Source organism: Colobus angolensis, unplaced genomic scaffold (assembly GCF_000951035.1).
Source record: "Colobus angolensis palliatus isolate OR3802 unplaced genomic scaffold, Cang.pa_1.0 Scaffold46, whole genome shotgun sequence".
Lineage (NCBI taxonomy): Eukaryota > Metazoa > Chordata > Mammalia > Primates > Cercopithecidae > Colobus > Colobus angolensis.
The window spans coordinates 4,525,185-4,550,460 of NW_012118043.1; the positions used below are offsets into that span (position 1 = coordinate 4,525,185).

General features: G+C 42.9%; 1 protein-coding gene across 1 annotated transcript in view; it reads left to right on the top strand.

Annotated features, from left to right (window-relative positions):
• Positions 1-16,365: 16,365 nt before the first annotated feature.
• Positions 16,366-25,276, top strand: part of GK5 (glycerol kinase 5 (putative)) — a 65,762-nt gene continuing 56,851 nt past the window's right edge. The window contains exon 1 of the mRNA XM_011958218.1: positions 16,366-16,685. Within this exon, the coding sequence (XP_011813608.1) occupies positions 16,539-16,685 (147 nt within the window). The 5' untranslated portion in view covers positions 16,366-16,538. The remainder of the gene's footprint in view (positions 16,686-25,276) is intronic.

Here is a 25,276-nt window from a genome sequence, read left to right on the forward strand (position 1 = left end):
CGATGTGAAGGAGGAAAACTGCCATGAGGGACAGAAGTTGGAACGCTAGCTGTTTTTTTAGCTGCCTTATCAGCATAAGCATTGTCCTGAGTGATGGTTGGGGGAAGAAAATAGATTTTGGAAGTTATAAGAACTGTAGAGAGTTGAGCATAGTTTGTGATTTTTTTAGGGCCACTAACAGTATTAAAGCAGTGACAGCTGCTGCGTGCAGACATGAGGACTAGGCTAAAACAGTAAGGTCATTTGGACAGAAAGGCTATAGGAAGCAGTCCCGGCTCTTGTGTAAGAATTCTGACCACACTAACCATGCCTAGGAAGGAAAGGAGTTGTTGTTTTGTAGAAGGGATTGGGGTTTGGGAGATTAGCTGGACACGATCAGCAGGGAGAGTAAGTGTGTATTTATGAGAATTATGCCGAGATAGGTAACAGATGAGGAAGAAATTTGGGCTTGACTGAAGTAATAGGGGCTGTCCGCGAGGCCTTGCAGCAGTACAGCCCAGGTAATTTGCTGAGCCTGATGGGTGTCACGGTCAGTCTAAGTGAAAGCAAAGAGAGGCTGGGAGGAAGGGTGCAGGGGAATAGTGAAAAAGCATCTTTAAGATCAAGAATGGAATAGTGAGTTGTGGAGGAAGATATTGAGGACAAAAGAGTGTATGGGTTGGCACCACAGGGTGGATAGGGAAAACAATTTGGTTGATAAGGCGAAGATCTTGAACTAATCTGTAAGACTTGTCTGGTTTTTGGACAGGTAAAATGGGGAAATTGTAAGGAGAGTTTATAGGTTTTCATGCTCTGGGATGGGATATTGGCATTGAGCGGGGTAAGGGTGATTGAGTTTTAATGGGATAGTAATGGGCATGTGATCGGTTGCCAGGGAAGGGGTAGAGATGTCCCATACTTGTAGGTTAAGGTGGGGGGGATACGAGGGGAGGGTGTGAAGGAGGCTTTGAACTGGGGGGAAAGGTGGCAATGAGGTGTGGCTATAGCCTAGGAATAGTCAGGGAAACAGATAATTTAGTTAAAATGTCTTGATTTAATAAGGGAGCTGGGCAGGTGGGGATAACTAAAAAGGAGTGCATAAAAGAATGTCGTCCAAGTTGGCACCAGAGTTGGGGAGTTTTAAGAGGTTTAGAAGCCTGGCCATCAATACCCACAACAGTTATGGAGGCAAGGGAAACAGGCCCTTGAAAGGAAGGTAATGTGGAGGGTGTGGCCTCCATATTAATTAAGAAGGGGACGGACCTACCTTCCACTTTAAGTGTTACCCAAAGCATCTGTGATGGTCCAGGAGGCTTCCGAGGCGATGGGGCAGCGTCAGTCTTCAGCCGCTAAGCCGAGAAGCTCTGGGAAGGAGTCAGTCAGACAGCCTTGGGCCAGAGCTCCACAGGCTCTGGGAGTGGCTGCCAGACGAGATGAACAGTCCAATTTCCAGTGGGGTCCCACACAGATGGGACACAGCTTAGGAGGAATCCCGGGCTGCGGGTATTCCTTGGCCCAGTAGCCAGATTTCTGGCACTTGTAGCAAGCTCCTGGGGGAGGAGGTCCTGGAGGAACCTCTGGCAGCTGCGGTTCAGGCGTTTGGAGTTGTGTGCTGGAGATGTGGCTGGGGTTTGTCTCACAGTGGAGGCAAGGAATTGCAACTCAGAAATAAACTGCTACTTGGCTGCCTTTATTATTGTACACCTTGAAGGCGACGTTCATTAAGCCCTGTTGTGGGGTTTTAGGGCCAGCATTTAATTTTTGGAGGTTTATTTAATGTCAGGAGCAGATTAGGTAATAAAATAAAATGCATATTAAGAATAACATGGCCTTCTGACCTTTCTGGGTCTAGAGTTGAAAAGCTTCTCAGGGTTGCTGCTAAATGGGCCATGAACTGGGCTGGGTTTTTCACATTTGATGAAAAAGAGTCTAAACACTAATTGATTTGGGAGAGGTCAGATAAAGAAAAAGGAGCATTAACCTTGACTATGCCTTTAGCTTTAGCCACTTTTTAAAGAGGAAATAGCTGGGCAGGTGGGGAAGGGCTAGTCAAGGAACGAAACTGTAAGCCAGACCAGGTGTGAGGAGGGGAGGTGATAAAAGAATTACAGAGTGGGAGAGCAGAGGCTGAGGAAAAATTGAGACCTAGCTTGGCCTGGCGAGGAGGGGAGAGGTCAGATGGGTCTAAAAAAGGAAGATTAGAAAGACTCAGCAACGCTTGGGGTTGGGACTGAGGAGACAGGAGGGAGGGAAAGAAGGAAGATTTGGGATGAGTTGCGTTGGGAACAGAGACTAGGGAGGGACTGATGTGTAAAAGAACGCCTGGACTTTGGGCACCTCAGACCGTTTGCCTATTTTATGACAAGAATTATTTAGATCTTGTAGGATGGAAAAATTGAAAGTGCCATTTTCTGGCTATTGGGAACTACTGTCGAGTTTGTATTGGGGTCAAGCGGCATTGTAGAAGAAAATAAGGCATTTAGGTTTTAGGTCAGGTGTGAGTTGAAGAGGTTTTAAGTTCTTGAGAATACAGGCTAAGGGAGAAGAAGGAGGAATGGAGGGTGAAAGGTTGCCCAAAGTGAAGAGAGTAGAGACACAGAGAGAAGGAGTTTGGGGGTTCTTGCTTTCCAGAAAAGTGGGAAAGGGGTTGAGGCGTGGAAATAAGGGATTGGGGTGCAAAAATAAGAGGTCAGGGCACAAAAATAAGAGGTCGGGGTTCTTGCCCCTCCCCCAGAAAAGCAGAGAAGGGGTAGAAACACGGAGAGAAGGGGTTGGGGTGCTTGCCCCTTCCATAGAAAAGCAGAGAAGGGGTAGAGACAGGGAGAGAAGGGGATCGGGGTGCTTGCCCCTCCCCCAGAAAAGCGCAACTTGCCGCTAAGGGTGAAGGACCAAGGCAGGCGTCCCTGCGGCGTGGTCAGACACCTCTGAAACGTGGGTGAGTAATCAGAGAGGCGTCCCTGCAATGATTAAACACCAAGGGAAGGCTGCCTTCCCCAGTCTGTGACCGGCGCCGGCATTTTGGGTTCACAGATAAAACATGTCTCCTTTGTTTCTACCAGAAAATGAAAGGAATTGAAATTAAGAGAAGGGAGAGATTGAAGGGTGGTGCCAAGATTGAAAGGAGAAAGAGGTTGAGGGATAGTGAGAGAGGTTGGAGAAGAGAGTAAAAAGAGGCCGCTTATCCAATTTAATATTGGTGAGATGTTCCTTGGGCTGGTTGGTCTGAGAACTAGAGGTCATAGGTGGATCTTTCTCATGGAGCAAAGAGCAGGAGGACAGGGGATTGATCTCCCAAGGGAGGTCCCCTGATCCGAGTCACAGCATCACAGCACCAAAATGTCATGTGCGTCCATGTGAAGAGACCACCAAACAGGCTTTGTGTGAGCAACATGGCTGTTTATTTCACCTGGGTACAGGCGGGCTGAGTCTGAAAAGAGAGTCAGCGAAGGGAGATAAGGGTGGAGTTGTTTTATAGGATTTGGGTAGGTAAAGGAAAATTACAGTCAAAGGGGGTTCTCTGGCAGGCAGGAGTGGGGGTCACAAGGTGCTCAGTGGGGGAGTTTTTGAGCCAGGATGAGCCAGGAAAAGGACTTTCACAAGGTAATGTCATTACTTAAGGCAAGGACTGACCATTTTCACTTCTTTTGTGGTGGAATGTCATCAGTTAAGGCGGGGCAGGGTATTTTCACTTCTTTTGTGATTCTTCAGTTACTTCAGGCCATGTGGGCATATACAAGCAAGTCACGGGGGATGCAATGGCTTAGCTTGGGCTCAGAGGTCTGACACTGTCATTTACAACATGGATGGAAATGGAGGTCATTATGTTAGGTGAAATAAGCCAGACACAGAAAGACAAACCTCACATGTTCTCAGTTATTTGTGGGAGCTACAAATTAAAATAATTGAACTCATGGAGATAGAGAGTAGAAGGATGGTTACCAGGGGCTGGTAAGGGTAGTGGACAGGGGTGAGGAGTAGGACTGGGGGAAGTGGGGATAGCTAATAGGTACCAAAAAAAAAGAAAGAATAATAAGATCCAGTATTTGATAGCATGACAGGGTGTCTATAGTTAAAGATCACATTAATTTTTTTATTTCAATAGCTTTTGGGGTACAAGTGGTTTTGGGTTACATGGATGAATTATATAGCAGTGAATTCTGACATTTTAGTGCACCAGTCACCTGACTAGTGTACATTGTACCCAACAGGTAGCTTCTTATCACACACCCCCGTCCCACCCTCCTCTTTCTGGGTCTCCAAAGTCTGTTATATGACTTTGTGTACCTTTGTGTACTTAGCTCCCACTTCTTTGGTTTTCCATTCCTGGGTTAATTCACTCAAAATAATGGCCTCCAGCTCCATCCAAGTTGCTGTAAGACATTATTTCATTCCTTTTTATGGCTGAGTAGTATTCCATAGTGTGTATATATATACACACATACCACATTTTCTTTATTCACCCATTAGTTGATGGGCGCTTAGGTTGGTTCTGTTTGGACGAATGGAGGCAGGATGGCGCACTTCCGGGTTCTTCATCAGCAACTTTACCTGCGCGTGCGAAAATGCAGCGGGCGCCCGGGAAGGTGCAGACCAACCAGGCATGCGCCAGGTGACGTCAATCCAAAGAGACCAAGATTTACCTGGTTGCACCTGCGGAACGCCCCCTGACATGCCCGTGCCCTGCCTATTGCCCTCCCACTCCTAGAAAAGCCGCGCTCGGACAGGGTCCCACGCGGCCTTCCTCCAGCCCCACTCGGGTCAGGACGTCGGGATGCAGGAACCCCGCCCGAGAGCCCCATGGCGGGGGACTCTGTCGGCCTTCTTTGCCGGAGGCTGACAGACCTCTTCCCCACACCTTAGGTGACCAAAATAAACTTGCAGTTTTGCTCCTACACTTGCCTACCTGCTGGTTCTTTTGTGCCTGCTCGGCTGGTCTTAGAAAAACAAATCAGGTTCCGTATCTTTGCAATTGTGAATTATGCTGCAATAAATATATTTGTGTAGGCGTATTTTTCATATAATGACTTATTTTCTTTTGGGTAGATACCCAGTAGTGGGATTGCTGGATCAAATGGTAGATCTACTTTTAGTTCTTTTAAGGAATCTCCACACTGTTTTTCACAGAGGCTGTACTAATTTACATTTTCAACAGCAGTCTAAGTGTTCCCCTTTCACCACATTCATACCAACATCGAGTATTTTTTGACAGTCAATTTAGTAGTACATTTAAAAATAAAAGAGTATAATTGGGTTATTTGCAACACAAAGGATAAATGCTTGACATAAAGGATACCCTATTTACCCTGATGTGATTATCATACCTGTATCCAAATATCTCATGTAACCCAAAAATATATACACCTATTATGTACCCATAAAACTTTTTAAAAATTAAAAAAAAAGAGAATGACTGACCAGTTATCAAAGGGCCTTAGAAGCCTCTGAGCCCTGTGCCCTGTTGCCCATATACTCCTTTCCCTTAGGGAAGAACAGGGTAGGAGGTGCTGACAGAGAACAAAGAAAGTGGGAGAAACAGGTATCTCTTTGTTTCCCCAGGCCTCTCCTACTCAACTGTGAAATAAGATCTTGATTTTTACCTGAGATCTTTATGTTTGGTTTACCCAACACCCAGCACCTGAAGTTATGTGCAAAATTTTGTGTGTATAAGCATCTTCTTGGGAAGATAGTGTTCATTAGGGCCTCAAAGTTGTTCAAGATCTGAAAACAATTTGAGAAACACTAGATTAAGTGGTTTCTAAGGCCCCTGTTTTCAAATTCTATGATTTTGATAATACTCAATATAATTTATTTGAATTTATAAAAAGGATCATTAAGGAAGTGTCAGGTTTCAAGAAGCCAAGAAATATCACTTGAGAAATATACTAAATATTAACATCAGGTAATACAAAGCCATTTTCTCTGTTGTGAATGGGGAACTGATATGGATACTATTATGTGTGAACTTGGCTAGGCTAGTTAGACACACTGTATGCCCAGCTGCTTGGTCAAACACCAGTCTAGGTGTTGTGAAGGTATTTCTTAGAAGTAATTAACATTTAAATTAGTAGACTTTGAGTAAAGCAGATCACCCTCCAAAACCTGAGTGAGTCTCACACAAGGTTGGTTTTAAGCTTTAAGAACAAAGACAGTTTTCCCAAAGAAGGAAGTCTCCTCAAAACTGCAACATGGAAACTCTTCTTGAGTTTCCAGCCTGCTAGCCTGCCCCAGAAATATCCAGGACTTGCCAGCCCTCACAATCATATGAAGAAACTCCTTAAAATGATAAACCTCTCTTTCTCTTTCTCTCTATACTATTGGTTCTATTTCTCTGGAGAACCCTGACCAGTACTGGACCCATTAGTCATTTATTTCAAATTACAATAATTCACACACACACACACACGCACAAACACACACACACACACACACACGACCAAAATGGTCAGCACTGGTGAAGGCAGTCCTGAGGCCACTTGGAACAAATCAGTACTGTTGAACAGGGTACAAACAAAAAAAACACACTCGTCCAGGTGTATGTTCCAAGCTTCACGTTGTATGGCCAAAGGGCCAATTTTGTCAAATTGCCTGAAAGCAAGTTGATAAACAGGACAATTTGGCCAAAAGAATGACTTGGCCCTGCGCAGTGGCTCACGCCTGTAATCCCAGCACTTTGGGAGGCCGTGGTGGGCAGATCACGAGGTCAAGAGATCCAGACCATCCTGGCCAACATAGTGAAACCCCAACTCTACTAAAAACACAAAAATTAGCTGGGCATTGTGGCCAGCGCCTGAAGTCCCAGCTACTTGGGAGGCTGAGGCAAGAAAATCACTCAGACTCAGGAGGCAGAGGTTGCAGTGAGCCCAGATAGCAACACTGCACTCCAGCCTGGGCAAACAAGGGCAAGACTCCATCTCAAAAAAGAAAAAAAAAAAAAAAAGAATGATTTGATTGGGTGCAATTACTCACACACATAATCCCAGCACTTTGGGAGACCAAGGTGGGAGGATCACTTGAGGCCAGGAGTTAAAGACCAGCCTGGCCAACATGGTGAAACAGTCTCTCTACAAAAAATGCAAAAATTAGGTGGGTGTGGTGGTTGTAGTCCCAGCTACTTGGGAGGCTGAGGCAGTTGGATCATCTGAGCCCAGAAGGTCGAGGCTGCAGTGAGCTGAGGTGGCCCCACAGCACTGTAGCCTCGGTGACAGTGCAAGACCCTGTCTAAAATGTAGAGGACTATATGCTCTTGCAAACGAAGCAGGCCATTTCCCCCATTAATATTATAAATCCTGCTCTTGCAAACGAAGCAGGGCATTCCCCCATTAATATTATAAGTCCCTCTCTTGCAAACAAAGCTGGGCATTCCTCCTCTGCAAACAGGGAGGACAAAGGAGCCTACAAGAATGGCCTCAGTTGCAAATAGCAGACTCTGGGGGCTTGTTTATATGTAAACATCTTGGAAATTCAGAAAGTCAGGGAAAGGTCAGAAAAACAACAATGTGTCTTGTGACTCGGTAACATTCCACAAACGACGGTATCAAATAAAGCGGAGTGTGTCGTTCGGGGCGGCCGCCATGTTTGTCTTGTCTTGTGTTGTCTTGTGTGTTCATTCCTTTGTTCAGGAAACACGTGGACCCCAACATCTGGCACAGCGAGCAGGGTCCGTGGCTCCACAAGAGCAAGGAACCGGAGGGGGAACATCCCGGGCAGGCGCGGGGAGACCGCGGGCAGGTAAATAAATAAGAAGGGGGACCCACGGGAAAATTATGGGGAATTCCACCTCTCTGGCCTCTGAATATTTGCGGTTACTCCAGAGACTGTTGATGTCTATAGGAGTAGAAGTTAGTTAAGGAACATAAGACTTTGAAGTGATTGTTTGCCCATGTTGAACAACATTGTTATTGGTTTCAATATCAAACTAAAGTGCAGCTGAATCAAAAAGAATGGTTACAAGTAGTTAAGGCTCTGCGACGAGCTCATCAGCGAGGGAAAATAATACCTCTGACTTTATGGACTTTGTGTAATTCTATTACTCAGGCATTAGAGCTACTTGAAACTGACTCAGAGCGTGGTGATACTGCCATGGGAGGTGAGGCATCTGAAGGTTTAGAGAAAAATGATCTTGGAGAGGAACATATTTGTGCCCCAGTTGCTGAGGATAAAGAGTTGGAGGAAGAGCTGATGTCTCCTTCGTCTGAAGGAAATTCTGACATGCAGCAAATTTTAGATATGTTACAACAACTGTTAAAATTACAAGGTGCCACTGCTCCTGTTTCTCCTATCCCTCTGCCAAAAATTTTCCCTGTTACTTTTCCTTCTGCTCCACTGGAGGAAGACTTCCCCTTACTGCCACCTCCAGTCTCTTTGCCTGTGTCAGGTCAAGTTTTCTCTGTGCCTTTTCCTCCTGTGGGAGAAAAGAAGGAATTGAAGGCAAAAGATAATTTTGAAGAATTACATTTGTTCCCGATAACACGAACAGCTTTTGCCCCCAATGCTCAGTTCCCAAACGGGGGTCATAATGTGACTTTTCAAGTACTACAATTTAAAATTTTAAAAGAAATGAAAGCTGTAGTTTCAAATTATGGGCCTCAGTCACCGTTTGTTCTTGGCCTTCTCGATTCCTTCTCTTCAGAACACATGATGATTCCTATTGACTGGGAAACACTGGGAAATGTTGTTCTTGACCGTTCGCAATGGCTTCAATTAAAAAGTTGGTGGTGGAAGGAAGCAAGAGTACAAGCTAGAAAAAATGCTACCCGAAATCCCCCAGGACCTACTGAAGAGCAGCTTACGGGTTCAGGACAATATGCCACTCTTAATGCTCAGGCAGGCCTAGATGATATTGCTCTCACTCAGATTAAAGCCTTGCTTATAAAAGCGTGGACTAAGGTTGAAATAGTGGGTAAAACTTCTTTATCTTTTGTAAAGATCCTACAAGGAGCCACTGAGCCGTATCCAGATTTTGTAGCCCGTCTTCAAGATGCTGTATTAAAGACTGTAGGTTCAGGCCCTGCTGCTAAAATTCTTTTGGATACTCTGGCTTTTGAGAGTGCTAATCCCGAGTGCCAAAAATTGCTGCGTCCTCTAAAAGCTAGTGGAGCTGATTTAGATGAATACATTCGGGCTTGTGCAGGTGTTAGAGGAGCTATTTACAATGCTCAATTGTTTGCTGGGGCACTTTCTAAGGCTTTAAAAGACAATTCTAAACAATGTATATGAGAAACCCGGTCATTTTAAAAAGGAATGCCAGAAAAAATTAGGCTCTTCTGCTCTAAAAGAAAAAAGGTTACCATCTGATATGTGTAAACAATGTGGCAAGGGTCGACATTGGACCAATGAATGCCATTCAAAAACTGATAAAAGTTGGAATGTATCCTTACCCCTCTCGGGAAATGGGAGCTGGGGCCTGCAGGCTTGGGGCCCCAACAACTACAATGCAGGCCTACCCCAGTACCCAGTGAGCAGTGGCTTACAACATCAAGGAATGACCTCGAGTCCTCCTTAAAGAAATCTTACCCTACCCCAGTTTCTCAGCTTTATGCTGCCACTAAGCAGAGTGCTGCTGCTGACCTAGCTATTGTCCAGCCTTATACTTTATCTCCTAATGGAGGACTATATAAGTTGGCTACTGGAGTATGTGGTCCTTTGCCAAAGGGACATGTAGGACTTTTACTAGGTCGAAGCAGCAGTGCTATGTGGGGGGTTAATGGTGGTCCCAGGAATTATTGATCCTGATTTTACTGATGAAATCCTTATTATGATACAAATCTCACAATTTATGCACCTAGAGGCAGGGGAACGTATTGCACAATTGCTTTTATTGCTTTTTCTTCCCTTTCTTATCTAGAGATGTGTCTCATTAAGGAGGTTTCGGTAGTACTGGGAAAACTGTTTTCTGGGAAACTTTAGTTTCTGACCTAAAACCTTTATGTTCATTGCAAATTAATGGGATACTTTTTGAGGGATTAGTCAACACAGGAGCGGGTGTATCTATTATATGCTTGGCTCACTGGCCTATTCATTGGGAAAAGAAACAAGTCTCAGTTACTTTATCCAGCCTAGGTATTGCTTCAGTAGTTTACCAAAGTGTTGAGCCCCTTAGTTGTGTGGGACCTGAAGGACAACAAGGAAAAATAGTGTTTTATATTGTTCCCATTAATATTAACCTTTGGGGTCGTGATCTTTTACAACAGTTTGGTGCCTTTTTAAGCATTCCTCACATTTCTTCAGCTGCCAAAAATAGGATGCTCAAAATGGGCTACAATCCTTTAAACTCTTAGCCACTGTCCACAAGCCTCAAACTTTACAATTGAAGTGGAAAACTACAAATCCTGTTTGGGTGGAACAGTGGCCATTATCTAAAGAAAAACTTAAGGCTTTAAAGAATTTAGTTAAGGAACAATTGGCCGAGGGGCATATTGAACCAAGTATTTCTGCATGGAATTCCCCTGGGTTTGTCTTGTTAAAAAAAAAAAAAGGAAAATGGCACTTATTAACTGATCTTAGAGCTGTAAATGCTTGTATTCAACCTATGAAGACTTTACAACCTGGGCTTCCTAATCCAACTCTTATCCCACAAAATTGGAAATTAATTGTTATAGATCTTAAAGATTATTTTTTTACTATCCTGTGACAACCCCAAGATTGTGACCCAAATATAATAATGGACAGCCTACTCAAAGATATCAATGGAAAGTTCTTCCTCAAGGTATGCTTAATAGTCCTACCTTATGTCAAGAGTTTGTTCATAGAGCCTTAAATCCTGTTAGATGTCAATTCCCTACTGTGTTAATATACCATTATATGGATGATATTCTATTAGCAACTCCTGACGAAGTCCTACAAGGTCAAGTTTTTCAGGTCTTATAACAACAATTAACTCAATATAATTTACATATTTCTTCTGAGAAAATACAGACTCAGTTTCCTATTCAATATTTGGTATACCTTTTAGCAGAAAAGCAGATTCGGCCACAAAAAGTTTAAATTCAAAGAGATCAACTTTTAACACTTAATGATTTTCAAAAACTGTTAGGAGACATAAATTGGCTTCGCCCCATCTTAGACATCCGTACTTACAAATTGCGACATCTATTTGCTACCTTAGAAAGAGATTCAGATTTAAATAGTTCTCGCCCATCAGTTATCCCCTGTAGCAGAAGAAAAACTGTCATTTGTAGAAAATAGAATTAGTGAAGCTCACCTTGATTATATTGCACCCAATCTTCCACTTTCGTTGTGTCTTTTTCATACTCCCTATTCACCAACGGCCATTTTACACCAAGATAATAATATTCTGGAGTGGCTGTTTTTGGCTAATAAAGCCATTAAAAAAATTCACCTCTATTGAAAACTCATGAAGGTTGGCAAGTGGCTTGCGCTGAGTATACTGGTTCTTTTTCTCAGCATTATCTTAGTAATAAATTATTCGCTTTTCTGCAACAATGTTCTTTACTGCCATATAATCCTATCTCTTACACTCCAGTTAAAGGTCCCACCTTTTTTACTGATGCTTCAAGCAATGGAAAGGCTGGATACTGGACTTCAGACAATTCAAAAATTTCTTGCCTATCATTGCACCTTTTTAAGTCCAGGTATTAACCCCCGGGGCACTCAACAGAATCACATTTGGCAAATGGATGTAACTTATGACCCTTCTTTTGGTCGTTTAAAATATGTTCATCATACAATTGATACATGGTCACATTTCCAATGGGCTACACCATTACCTTCTGAAAAGGCTGACTCTGTTATTACTCATTTGCTTACTTGCTTTGCAGTTATGGGTGTTCCTGCTGAATTAAAAACTGATAACGCCCCTGCTTATTGCTCTCATAAATTGGCCGCCTTTCTTTCTTTATATGACATTCATCATGCAACAGGTATTCCGTTTAATAGTCAAGGTCAAGCTATTATTGAACGAACCAATGCAACTTTAAAATTACACCTTTCAAAATGAAAAGGGGGAGATGGGCGAGATTCCCCAAAACACCAAATTTTAAAGCTTTATTTACTTTAAATTTTCTCAACCATTGGCACCAATTATAGCAGTCTGCAGCTGTGAAACATTTTCAACAGCCTTTAGAAAAGCCACAAAACAGTAATCTGTGGGTGTATTGTCCTTCATTACAAGGGAAATATTTAAAAGGAAAAGTTTTACAATGGGGCCGAGGCTATGCTCTTGTCCGTACAGGTGCCGAGACGAGTGGTTTCCATCTCGACGGTTGAAACAGTGCCATGGCAAAAAGGAGCCGATCTGAAGAGTTCCTCAAGGAATTTCAGGAGCTGAATCTGAGTGCTCAGAGAATATTCACCTTCAGGACTGGGCATGCGGAGCCCCCGACATGAGGTCAACTGAAAAAGCTTACTCAGAAAGCTGAAGGGGTTGTTCAACAAGCCGGGCAGCCCAAAACCCCACTGACTTTATTCCTGGCTATGCTGGCCATAGTAAATTGTCAGGTAACAGCTGGAGAATTTACATACTGGGCTTATATTCCTTTTCCACCCTTATATCAAGGTATGGCCTGGGGAGACAGAGAAGTCCCAGTATTTACTAATGATACTGCTTAGATGCCATTGCCTTTTTTAAACCAGGATCCCGAATTAGACACTGGCACAATAAATAGTTCATATCAATTTGGGGTTGAAGGGTTACCTATAAGTCTTGGGAGTAGTCCACATTGTCTGCATCTTTTTCATGAGGCTTGGGCTGTTCGTTATAATTATAGTCACATTGCTGCCTTTACTATGATTATTGTTGCTCAAAGTTTTAAGTATAATCATACTGCAGTACTTAATGAAACTCTGCCAAGTACATTATCTTTATGCCCTATCCCTGTTGTGTCCGGAGGTGTTTCCCAATTAGGGTGGACTAGGTGTAGAGGTGGTGGGCTGTGATTATTATTAGAAGTAAAAGGAAAAAGTCGTAATTACCTTATCACAGATTGGAGTGTACATGGAGATTTTCAAATTAAATTTGGTCATGTCAACCTATGTTGGCATAAAGGTAATCACAGCATTTCTGTGGATGGCATTGAAACTATTATTTGGCATGATGGTGGTCTATCACCCCCTATGCCGCATTTGGCTAATACCTCACAAATACAAAGTTGTATTTGGAAGTTGCTAGCTGCTGATAAACCAATGTTCACTTTCACGGGAAACACGTCCTTAAATCTTACTACTAATATTGCTAACCCTTTCCATATATCTTTGCATTGAAATAGTTCTAGATATGTTATTGCATGTGTAAGAAAGCCATACTTGTTGTTGACAGGAATTTTCAAATGGGATAATAATACAGGGGTAGTTAACTGTACAAACAATTGTACATTCTTAAATTGTATAAATACTACTTGGTGGAATAATAATTGGAATGAGTCTCATTTCGATTTATATATACTAAGAGCCAGAAAAGAAACCTGGCTACCTGTAAACTTAACACGTACTTGGAGTGAATCTGCTGGGGTTACTCAAATTTACAAGGTTATGCAATATCTTGTCCACCACAGTCGGAGGATGGTTGGAATCGTCATGACCACGGTGATAGGACTTGTAGCAATTGCTTCCACCGCTGCTGTTGCTGGATTAGCTCTACAGCAGAGTATACAAAATGCAGAATTTGTGCAACAATGGCATAAACAATCACATTTGTTGTGGCAGCAGCAACGAGACATAGATGCTCATTTGACTGAGCGAGTGGATAATCTGGAACAAGTGGTTTCTTGGTTGGGAGATCAGCTAACAGTGTTGAATACACGAGCTTTGTTGAAATGTGATTGGATTACTACCCAATTTTGTATTACTCCTGTTCCTTTTAACAGCACTGTACATAATTGGACTGAGATAAAGAGACTTTTAATTGGTCATAATAATCTTTCCTGAGAAATACAAGAATTAACACAGAACATTTCTGAAACATTTTGCAATCAGTTACCATTGCTGACTGGTGCAGATTTGATGACTGGTATTGCACAAAGTTTGATGTCTTTGAACCCTATGAGCCCTGTAAAAACCTTACTGACCTCTGCTTCTAGCAATGTATTGATTGTTGTTCTTGCTTTTGTCATTTCACAGTCTGCTGGAGACGGTGCCAAAGGGCAAACACCGAATCCCAGTGAGCTCAACATGTAATGATGGTTTTGAAAGAAATTCAAACTTGTAAATAAGGAAAGGGGAAATGTAGAGGACTATATGCTCTTGCAAACGAAGCAGGCCATTTTCCCCCATTAATATTATAAATCCTGCTCTTGCAAACGAAGCTGGGCATTCCTCCTCTGCAAACAGGGAGGACAAAGGAGCCTACAAGATTGGCCTCAATTGCAAATAGCAGACCCTGAGGGCTTGTTTATATGTAAACATCTTGGAAATTCAGAAAGTCAGGGAAAGGTCAGAAAAACAACGTGTCTTGTAACTCGGTAACATTCCACAAACGACGGTATCAAATAAAGTGGAGCGTGTCGTTCGGGGCGGTCGCCATGTTTGTCTTGTCTTGTGTGTTCATTCCTTTGTTCAGGAAACACGCGGACCCCAACACTAAAAAAAGTTTTGATTCAAAATGAGTATGTATGTATGTATGCATGTAGGTATTTATTTATTTCGAGGCAGAGTCTTGCTGTGTTGCCCAGGCTGGAGTGCAGTGGCATGATCTTGGCTCACTGCAACCTCTGCCTCCCGGGTTCAAGTGATTCTCCTGCCTCAGCCTCCCCAGTAGCTGGGATTACAGGAGCCGGCTACCACGCCCAGCTAATTTTTGTATTTTTGTAGAGATGGGGTTTCACCATGTTGCCCAGGTTGCTCTCAAACTTCTGACCTCAAGTTATCCGCCCACCTGGGCCTCCCAAAGTGCTGGGATTACAGTGGTGAGCCCCCGCGCCCAGCCAAAATGATTATCTTTCACTTTTTAATTGATATACCAGTGGGCACTGTTAAACCTTTTCACACAAAACATATATTCATATGTTTGCTAATTTTACAAAACGAAGATAAGGAATATTTTCAGGCCCTGACTTCACAGATTGCTGGTGGCAGTGAAGAGGTGGGTGGCGCAGGCGGAACCACCTCCCCACTCCCTGCAGATCAGGACCTTCCCCAGGAAAGTTCCAGGCCCAGGAACCTGAGCCGCGAGAATCTCGAAATTTCCACAGGACGCCTTGTTCCCTTTGGTCAAGTGTCTGGATGAGCCCATCCCCTTGGGCAGCAACAAAAGGTAAAGGACCTCTGTGAGGTTTTCAGATTCCAAAAAAAAGCAACCGCCGGAGTGGAGTGTGATGGTCAAAGCAGCCACCTTAATTAAGCTTTCTCCTTTCTTTCCCACTAGAGGGCTGGGAAAAGTCTTCTTCCTTGCCTCGTATTTCATTTAGCAAATATTTACCACTTTGCCTTATGTGCAAACTTTACCACGTTTTCTGGGAAAAGAAGTCGTGGAGAACTCTCAGTTTGTTAATAAACATTAATACTTTTGGCCAAATTTTGAATTTTTTATGGCACTTGTTTTATTTCATTTTTGAAAAACAGCACTTTATTCAACTCTAGCATATTCAATGGCTGTGCATTTAATAATACTGAAATAAAGTCACACCCAAAATGTTAGCAAAAAAAATGGAAACCATATTTGGTAGTGACCTCTACAAATGGTTTAAGCTTGAAAAATTCTGCACGAATGCAGAGACCCAGGTTAGTCTGCCAAAGTTACTCAGAGATAAAAATTTCTCCAGCACTCTAGTCATAATCATGGGTGAGAAATGAATAAATGTGCCTTATGGCACCTTGAAACTTTCTGAGATTTTTATATGAACTAGCCTATATTTTCCTCCTCACGATTAGCATATGGGGTAGCTATTTTTCTTTAATAGACATTCCTCAAATGTAGCTAGGGTTAAGAGAAACGCAGGCGCTGCCTCTCAGGAAGCTGGAGACGCAAGAGAAAAAACAAGAGTTAAGGGCCGCGGGGCTCGGTGGCTCACGCCTGCAATCGCAGCAATTTGGGAAGCTGAGGCAAGCGGATCACGAGATCAGGAGATTGAGACCAATCTGATCAACATGGTGAAACCCCTTCTCTACTAAAATTACAAAAGTTAGCCAGGCGTGGTGGAGCGCGCCTGTAATCCTATTTACTTGGGAGGCTGAGGCAAGAGAATCGCTTGAACCCGGGAGGCGGAGGTTGCAGTGAGTGGAGATTGTGCCACCGCACTCCAGCCGGGGCCACAAAGTGAGACTCCGTCTCAGAAAAAAAAAAAAAGAGTTAAGGGCCAAGTCAATCCAACAGCGGCTCGCAACTGGAGGCTGACCATGGCTGGCGACCTCGGGCGCCAGAGCACGACACAAACCAGCTCACCTCTACCCCTCCCTCGCGGCCGCCGGCGCGCGCCCGTGACGTCACGGCGCCGGGGTGGAGCCCGCGGCAGGGGCCCGGCCTCTCTAAACTCTCCGGCGGAGCTGGGTTGTGGGCTGGGCTGGGTTGGGGGCGGCGGCCGGCACCGCACGCTGGGATTCTGGAGCATCGAGATTTATAGTGCGCCCTCTGGGGAGACGTCTGTAGCAGAGAGGCCTGTGGGATCGGGATGTCGGGGCTGCCGACCGACCGACAGCAGAGAGCGCAGGAACCGCGGCACGCTGGCTTCGTGCTGGGGCTGGACGTGGGCAGTTCTGTGATTCGCTGCCACGTCTATGACCGGGCGGCGCGGGTCTGCGGCTCCAGCGCGCAGAAGGTGACTTGGAGGCGGCCGTGGGGCCCGGGTCTGACTGGGGTTCGCTGAGTCCAGGGGTCTGGCCTCGGGAGGCGAGCGGGCGGGCCCCACCTACCGCCCTGGACGCGGCCACCTGCAGCACCCGCGGGCCCTGGGGCCAGAGCGGCGCGCCCAGACCGGCTGAATCTTCGCGTTCCCTCCCTGGGCTAGGCTGAACCCCGCGGGCCCCTCCTGTCCAGACTGAGGGCACCAGGGGCCCGGTGTATGACCTGGGGCGCTCGCTCGCCTCCTGCCACCTGGGGAACCACCTGTCCAGCCTTACCTGGATGGGACTGAGGTGACTTGCCGAACGGAACTGGGCAGGCTGTGCACATCCAGCCAGAGGGTGGTTTGTGAGTTGCTCGGTTCTTCCTGCACTTCCCTGATAGATCTCCTACCACATCTTTATTTACATTTTAATTTTTGACAACTTTTTTTTCTTTTTTATTTATTATAGCCTTTGGACTTGTGCCTCAATAACTTTTCATATCTTTGTAGAATTTAAGTTTATTCTCTATTCTTCACTTGTCATCATTATTAACTACTACTCCACAAAATGCTGGTTCCTTACGTGAGCAACTGATTGCTGTGGATATTAGAGGTATTGGGCAAGTTTCGAAGGCTGTGTGGTCATCACTTTTCTATTTTCGATCTTTGAGAATTCATAAAATTCTTTATTTCCCCTCGTTTGAGAGACCTGCCAAGTCATTGGTTGGATGTTAGTAAAGCCTTGAACTGTTAATATTGGTCAGCAACCAACAAATTGATATCCTTCTGTTCTCATATTCATGAAGTGTTGATTTCTACACAATTGTCAGTGCACCAAAAATAATGTTTATTTGTTATGGTGTCCTTATTGTTGTTCCTTTTTTTCTTTTGAGACAGGGTCTCACTTTGTCACCCAGGCTGGAGTGCAGTGGTGTGATCTCGGCTCACTGCAGCTTTGATCTCCTGGGCTCAAGTGATCCTTCCACCTCAGCCCCCCAAGTAGCTGTGACTACAGGCAAAGGGCCACCATGTCTGGCTAAATTTGTTTGTATTTTTTTTATAGTGATGGGATTTTGCCATGTTGCCCAGGCTGGTCTAGAATTCCTGGGCTCAAGTAATTCACCCGCCTTGGCCTCCCAAAGTGCCAAGATTACAGCCATGAGCCACTGCGGCCAGCCTGTTATGATGTTCTTATTTTCTCTTCCCAGTACCAACATCTTTTTATGTTAAGAATTTGAGGGAGGGCAGGAGCCATCAGTTACCTAACCATTCCCAGCAGCACTGTATTCCCCCTTTTACTCAGTGTCCCATTCTTCTTCCAACCACCTTAGAGGTGTTTTTCTTTGTAGCACTTGCCCAGGAGTGGGTCCAGCTAGAGTGCCAGTGAGTAGTGACTGCTTTGAGCATTTATTTCGAGGAAACATCAGACTTCCTTCTATGCAGTTTTTTTTTTTTTGAGATGGAGTCTTGCTCTGTCACCCAGGCTGGAGTGCAGTGGCATGATCTCGGCTCACTGCAACCTCCACCTCCTGGGTTCAAGCAATTCTCTTGCCTCAGCCTCCTGAGTAGCTGGGATTACAGGCACTCGCCATCATGCATTGCTAATTTTTGTATTTTCTTAGAGACAGGGTTTTGCTATGTTGGCCAGGCTGGTCTTGAACTCTTGACCTCAGGTGATCCGCCCGACTTGGCCTCCCAAAGCGCTGGGATTACAGGCGTGACCCACCACACCCCGCCTCCATTTAGGTTGCAGGACCAAGACAGTGGAACTGGGACTGTAGCAGCTCCCTGGTCCCTTCTCTGGCTAGCTGTGTGGGAACACTGCCCACCCACCCACACACTATCCCTATCCCTGGCTGAAAGGACAAATGAAAGGCAGACACCACCCTTCAGTGACTGGGTGCTCCTTATCTTTCTAAGAGTATTTATCACAAACACAATGATACTTTTTAAAGTCTCCCTTATAAGTCTAGACACAAAGTACTTTTAAGCACTGGTTGTTTTGTTTGTTTGTTTTATTTTTCTTTTAAGGAATTGAAATTTTTGGAACTGAAGGGAGAAATAAATGACTAGAAAATGCAAAGTTTCACAGTTAATATATAATTTGGGGCAGATCATTAGTTTTTTTAGGAATGAAGAATCCCAAAGATGGATTAAGATTGCTGTGAGTGGCAGGAGGCCAGGATGATTTGCACAGACTCTAAACTGTGGAAAATGTGTCTGGATAAAAGAAAGATATGAGTAAATAAAAATACAAAAAAGAAAAAAAAAATGCCTGCTTTTCCCGGGTAAAGCACAGTCGTAGATTTAGAAATGTACAGCAATGCCTCTCCATGTGGTAGGAGTTTATAGCAGTACTGCTCAAAGTGTAGTTACAGGGCTGCTAGGATTGAGATAATAAAAGAAAACTGAGTATTTAGGAACTTGTGTAGCAACTTAGCAGAGTAATTTTGTGTCTATTGATTCCAGTAATGAAAGATTTGGGATTGTATTTTGTGTGCCTTTTTTTTTTTTTCTGGAAACTTTATAAAAATTATTCTTATTTTTAGAGACAGATTCTAACTCTGTCCCCCAGGTGGCCTGATCATAGTTCACTGCAACCTTGTACTCCTGGGCTCAAGCAATCCTCCTGCCTCAGCCTCCTAAAGTGCTGGGATTACAGGCACGAGTTACTGCACCTGGACTAGAAACTTAATTGTATCTTAAAAATTGTTGGTCCACAATGAATAAAATTTTTTTGTTGTTTGTTTGAGACAGAGTCTCACTCTGTTGCCCAGGCTGGAGTGCAGTGACACGATCTCGGTTCACTGCAAGCTCCACCCTCCAGGTTCACACTATTCTCCTGCCTCAGCCGCCCGAGTAGCTGGGACTACAGGTGCCCAGCACTACGCCTGGCTAATTTTTTGTATTTTTAGTAGAGACGGGGTTTCACTATGTTAGCCAGGATGGTCTCGATCTCCTGACCTCGTGATCCACCTTTCTCAGCCTCCCAAAGTGCTGGGATTACAGGCGTGAGCCACTGTGCCCAGTCAATGAATAGAAATTTTTTTAAAAAAACAAGCAGCAACTGGTCCTTTACTGCAGATAATTTTAGTTTTTTAGGAACAAGGATCTTGTTGGTCTACATTGCTGCTTAGTACCTGGTATATTACCTCATCGTTACAGAATAAATGATTGAATTGCAGTTAAAATGTTAGGAATTTATAGGACTCTATGACTTAGACACAGAACTTGATTGTGTTTATTCTGTCAAGTGGAAATTACACCTCTTGTAATATTCCAGTGGAAAGAAGGTATAATAGAAACCTAAAACCTCTTAGTGTATGATTTGATTGATACTGGGAAAGAAATTGTTAAAAAAGAAAAAAAAAGAGGTTCCCTTTTGTAGATAAGAACAAAATAGGCTGTGAGAAGACATCAGTCTTATTTCTGATGGCCTTTATTTTTTAAATGTTTAACAGTAGATAGCTTTTTTCCGTAATTTATATTTTTAAGAAATCTTTCTTAGGGACTCTTAAATATATGTATTAACTGCTAGAAGAATATTTTGTGTTGGAAACTCTACATATGAATATTTGATATTTTGGTTTTAAAAATGGAGAATATTTATCATGTTCCCCAGTGGAACATCATGCCATTATGAGAAACTATAAAAAAATGATAATGTCTTGGTTGGAAGAACAGGACAGAAAGGTCACTCCAAACAGTAATACTGTGTACTCTCTGTACATGCTTGAAAAATGGACTAAGTGGTTGTTGTCTTTTGTTTTTACTCAAAAAAATTTTCTTTTTAACTTTTATTATATTCTTGATCTAATTTTGGTTTGGCTGTCCTGTAAAATAGTAGATTTCACTACTGCAACTTGTTTGGGGATGGTATGTGACATCCTGATTGGTAAAGAGGGGGAAGTGACCCTGGGTCAAATCTGAAGGTTTATAGCCTTGAAGCATGATATCCACACTGAGTTTTCTGGGGTAAGAAAGTGTTTCTTGTAGTTAAACTATTACAGTCTATAGTCATAAAAACCTTACATAGAAAGGGCAGAAGTATTAATTGACAGGAGAATAGATTGTGTTAAATCTATTCTTGATGAGCTCACTGGGGAATAAGAGATTCTTTTTCTACATCACCTTGTGTAACACTTTACACTCCCCATATTGTCACTGTTTCCTTAGAGTTCCTTTTTTCTTTATTTTGGACTTTTCATACTACATGTTAGAAATTTTCCTTAAGTAGTGATCTTGATTGGTTATCTGCATTTTTTTTGGTACCATGCCTTGCCCTAGCACTTAGGTATATTGTCATTTGCAAGTACAGAACTCTAGTTCAGCCCCTCCAGAAGTAAATCTCTTACTTTCTGCCAGGTTAGGGAGGGGCAGTGATCTTGCTGGAGGAAAGGAATTGGGGCTCCTTATAAAGACTTTGAATCAGTCCTATGTACAACCCCATCTGGCATCCCAGCTTTCAGAGGAACCTCTAATTTCCAGAGTTCCACCCTAGAATCTCTGCTCTCTGCTTACGGGCATCACTCTCATAGTTCACTCATATGTTCATTCATACATTCACTTTATGGAATATCGAAGAAACCCTAGGCACTTGTAGATGCTGGGGATAAAATGAACTAAGGAGACACATTCCCTGCCCTCTAGGAGCTCACATTCTCAGGAGAAGGGTAGAGGTGACCTGACTCTGGTCTTATAGGCCATTATAATGAATAATGGTTTTACTCTGAGTGAAATGGGAGCCAGGGTGAGTAGAGATGCAGTGTAATCTGAGCAGGCAGTGATGTATTGGCATTTTCTCCTCTGTCCTAAGCCATGTACCACCTGCCCACTCACTGTTCGTATTAAAAACATTTGTTGCCAGGCACGATGGCTCACGCCTGTAATCCCAGCACTTTGGGAGGCTGAGGCGGGCGGATCACGAGGTCAGGAGATCGAGACCATCCTGGCTAACATGGTGAAACCCCGTCTCTACTAAAAAATATAAAAAATTAGCCAGGCGTGGTGGCAGGCCCCTGTAGTCCCAGCTACTCGGGAGGCTGAGGCAGGAGAATGGTGTGAACCTGGGAGGCGGAGCTTGCAGTGAGCCAAGATGGTGCCACCGCACTTCAGCCTGGGCGACAGAGCAAGACTCTGTCTCAAAAAAAAAAAAAAAAAATTTGTTAAAATCTAGTCTGATCCTATTTGCTCTTCTCTTTGTCCTCATGCATTTAAACCTTGTTGATGTTTTCCTTTTAATAGACTGGGAGGAATTGGAGATGCATGCATATGTTTAAGCCATCATTTTAACTTGAAGCCATAGATTTTTATGCAATTTGTTTGTTTATTTATTTATTTATTTATTTATTGAGACAGTCTCCCTCTGTCTCCCAGGCTGGGGTGCAGTGGTGTGGCCACAGTTCACTGTATCCTCTACCTCCTGGACTCAAGTGATCCTCCCACTTCCGACTCCTGAGTAGCTGGAACTACAGCTGTGGGCCACTGCACTCTTTTTGTATTTTTGTAGAGGTGGGGTTTTGCCACGTTGCTCAGGCTGATCTTGAATTCCTGGGCTCAAGTGATTTTCCTACCTCGGCCTCCCAAAGTACTGGATTACAGGCCACTGCATCCAGCCTACAAAATTTATTTTATTTTTTACATTAAAGTAAAATAGACATTTGGTGTATACTTATGTGAACTTTAGCACATGTGTAGAAGTAATCCCCAAGCTCCCTTGTGTTACCTTATTTTAGTCACATCTCCCCGCCCACCTAACCTCTGGTAACCACTGATCTGTTTTCCATGACACAGTCTTGTCTTTTTAAGAATGTCATATAAATGGAATCATACAGTAAGTAGCCTTTTGAGACTGGATTTTTTTCAGCATAATGCCTTTGAGACTTGTCCATGTTGTTATGTATCTCACTTGTTCTTTTTTATTTCTGAGTAGTGTCTATTATATGGATGTACTACATTCATTCACCTGTTGAAGTACATTTAGGTGGTTTCTGGTGATCATGAATAGAGCTGCTATAAACATTAGTGTACAGATTTTAAAGGGAACATTAAAAAACTTTGAACCGGCTGGGCGCTGTGGCTCAAGCCTGTAATCCCAGCACTTTGGGAGGCCGAGACGCGTGGATCATGAGGTCAGGAGATCGAGACCATCCTGGCTAACACGGTGAAACCCCGTCTCTACTGAAAAATACAAAAAACTGGTCAGGCGAGGTTGCGGGCGCCTGTACTCCCAGCTACTCGGGAGGCTGAGCCAGGAGAATGGCGTGAACCCGGGAGGCGGAGCTTGCAGTGAGCTGAGATCCGGCCACTGCACTCCAGCTTGGGCGACAGAGCGAGACTCCGTCTCAAAAAAAAAAAAAAAAAGAAACAAAACTTTGAACCAGTCCTATGTACAACCTTATAGGGTAAATGTCTCTAGAGTAAATACCTAGGAGTGGGATTGCTAGGTTATATGGTAAGTGAACGTTTAGCTTAACAAGAGATTCAGAGTGTTCCAAGTGACCATACCATTTTGCATTCTCACCAACAGTGTATCAGAGTTCCAGTTGTTCCACATCCTCATCAATACTTGGTATCATTAGTTTTTAAAACTTCACTTACTTGATTTGACTTGCATTTCTCTAATGGCTAATGATGCTGAATATCTGTCTTCATGTACATATTTGTAATCCATATGTTTTCTTTGTTGGAGTGCTTGAAGTCTTTTGCCCATTTTTAAATTGCGTTCTTTGTTTTCTTACTGTTGAGTTTTGAAAAATTTTTTTTATATATTCTGGATATTAGTCCTATGTTGGATATGTGATTTGCACATATTTTCTACCAGTCTGTACTTTTGTCTTTTTATTTTTTTAACAGTATCTTTTGCAGAACAAGTGTTTTTAACTTTGATGAAGTCCAATTTATCAATTTTTTGTTATATGAATTATACTTTTGGTGAACTCTTTGCCTAACACCAAGTCACAAGGATTTTCTCTTGCGTTATCTTCTAAACATTTTATAGTTTTACATTTTACATTTAGATCTTGATCCATTTTGAGTTAATTTTTGTAAGTTGTAAAGTTTGGGTTGAGGTTGAATTTTTTTTTTTTTTTTTGCGATGGAACCTTGCTCTGTCGCCCAGGCTGGAGTGCAGTGGTTGGATCTTGGCTCATTGCAACCTGCGCCTCCCGGGGTGAAGCAGTTCTCCTGCCTCAGCCTCACGAGTAGCTGGGACTACAGGTGCTGCTGCCATGCCGGCTATTTTTTTTTTTTTTTTTTTTTAGTAGAGATGGGGTTTCACTGTGTTGCCCAAGCTGGTTGCGAACTTCTGAGCTCAGGCAGTCTGCCCACCTTGGCCTCCCAAAGTGCTGGGATTACAGGTGTGAGCCACGATGCCTGGCCTGATTTTTTTTTTTTTTTTTTTTGCATATGGATGTCCACTTATTACACCATTTGTTGAAAAAACTATCTTTTCTCCATGGAATTGCCTCTGTACTTTTGTTGAAAATCAACTAGTCATATTTGTGAGTCTATTTCTGGACTCTCTATTCTGTTCCACTGATCTATGTGTCAGTTTTTATGCCAATAGCATACTATTTTGATTACCGTAGCTTTATAGTAAGTCTTGAAATTGGGTAGTGTGCCTCTAACTTTATTCTTTTTTTTCCTCTCTGACTTTATTCTGTTTCAGCATTGTTTTGGCTATTTTAGTGTTTTTGCTTAATATAAATTTTAGAATCTACAAAAAATCCTGTTGGGATTTTGTTATAGAAATATGGGATGGCAGTTCTTTTAGCATACTGTAAATGTTGAGCCACTTATTTCTGGCTTTCATGGTACTGATGAGAAATCCACATTTAAATTTTTGTTCTGTATATGTGAAGTTTCTGGTTTCAAACTTTTTTTTTTGCTTCTAGTTTTCCGCATTTTAATTATGGTATCTGGGTGTATAATGCTTTGGGTTCATTTAGTAAAGGTTTTCTGAGCCTCTTGAATATATAGGTTTCACTGAACTTGGGCAGCTTTTAGCACTGTTACTTCCCTCAAGTAATTTTTTTTTTCTGCTCTGAACTCTTTCTTTTCATCTTTGAAGACCCCTGATTAAACAAATATTAGGCCTTTGGTATGTCCCTGGGGCTTTGTTCTTTTTTTTTCCTCCAATCTTTTTTCTTTCCCTCCAGTCTTTTTTCTTTCTGTTGTGCAGATAATTTCTATTGATCTGTCTTCAAGTTTATTCATTTTATTCTATCTCCCTTCTGCTATTGAGCCCATCCAGTAAGTTTTAAATTTTGATTAGTACATTTTTCAATTCTAAAATTTTCTTTTTTACGTCTTTCATGAATTTCTTTTTTCTTTCTTTTTAAAATGGGATATATTTAAGGCATTCTTCATGATGTCTTAATATACTGACCTTGATATACGCATATGTAGTTAAATGATTACTGCAGTTACCTTTGCTGAGACTTTCTGTCTTCCCGTTTGTTGCAAGTGTATTCACTACTCTTGGAGTATTTTCCTAATAGCTGCTTTAGATTGTTTATCAGATATCTGTGTCATCTTGGCATTGGCATTTCTTGATTATCTTTTCCAATATGAGTTAGATTTTT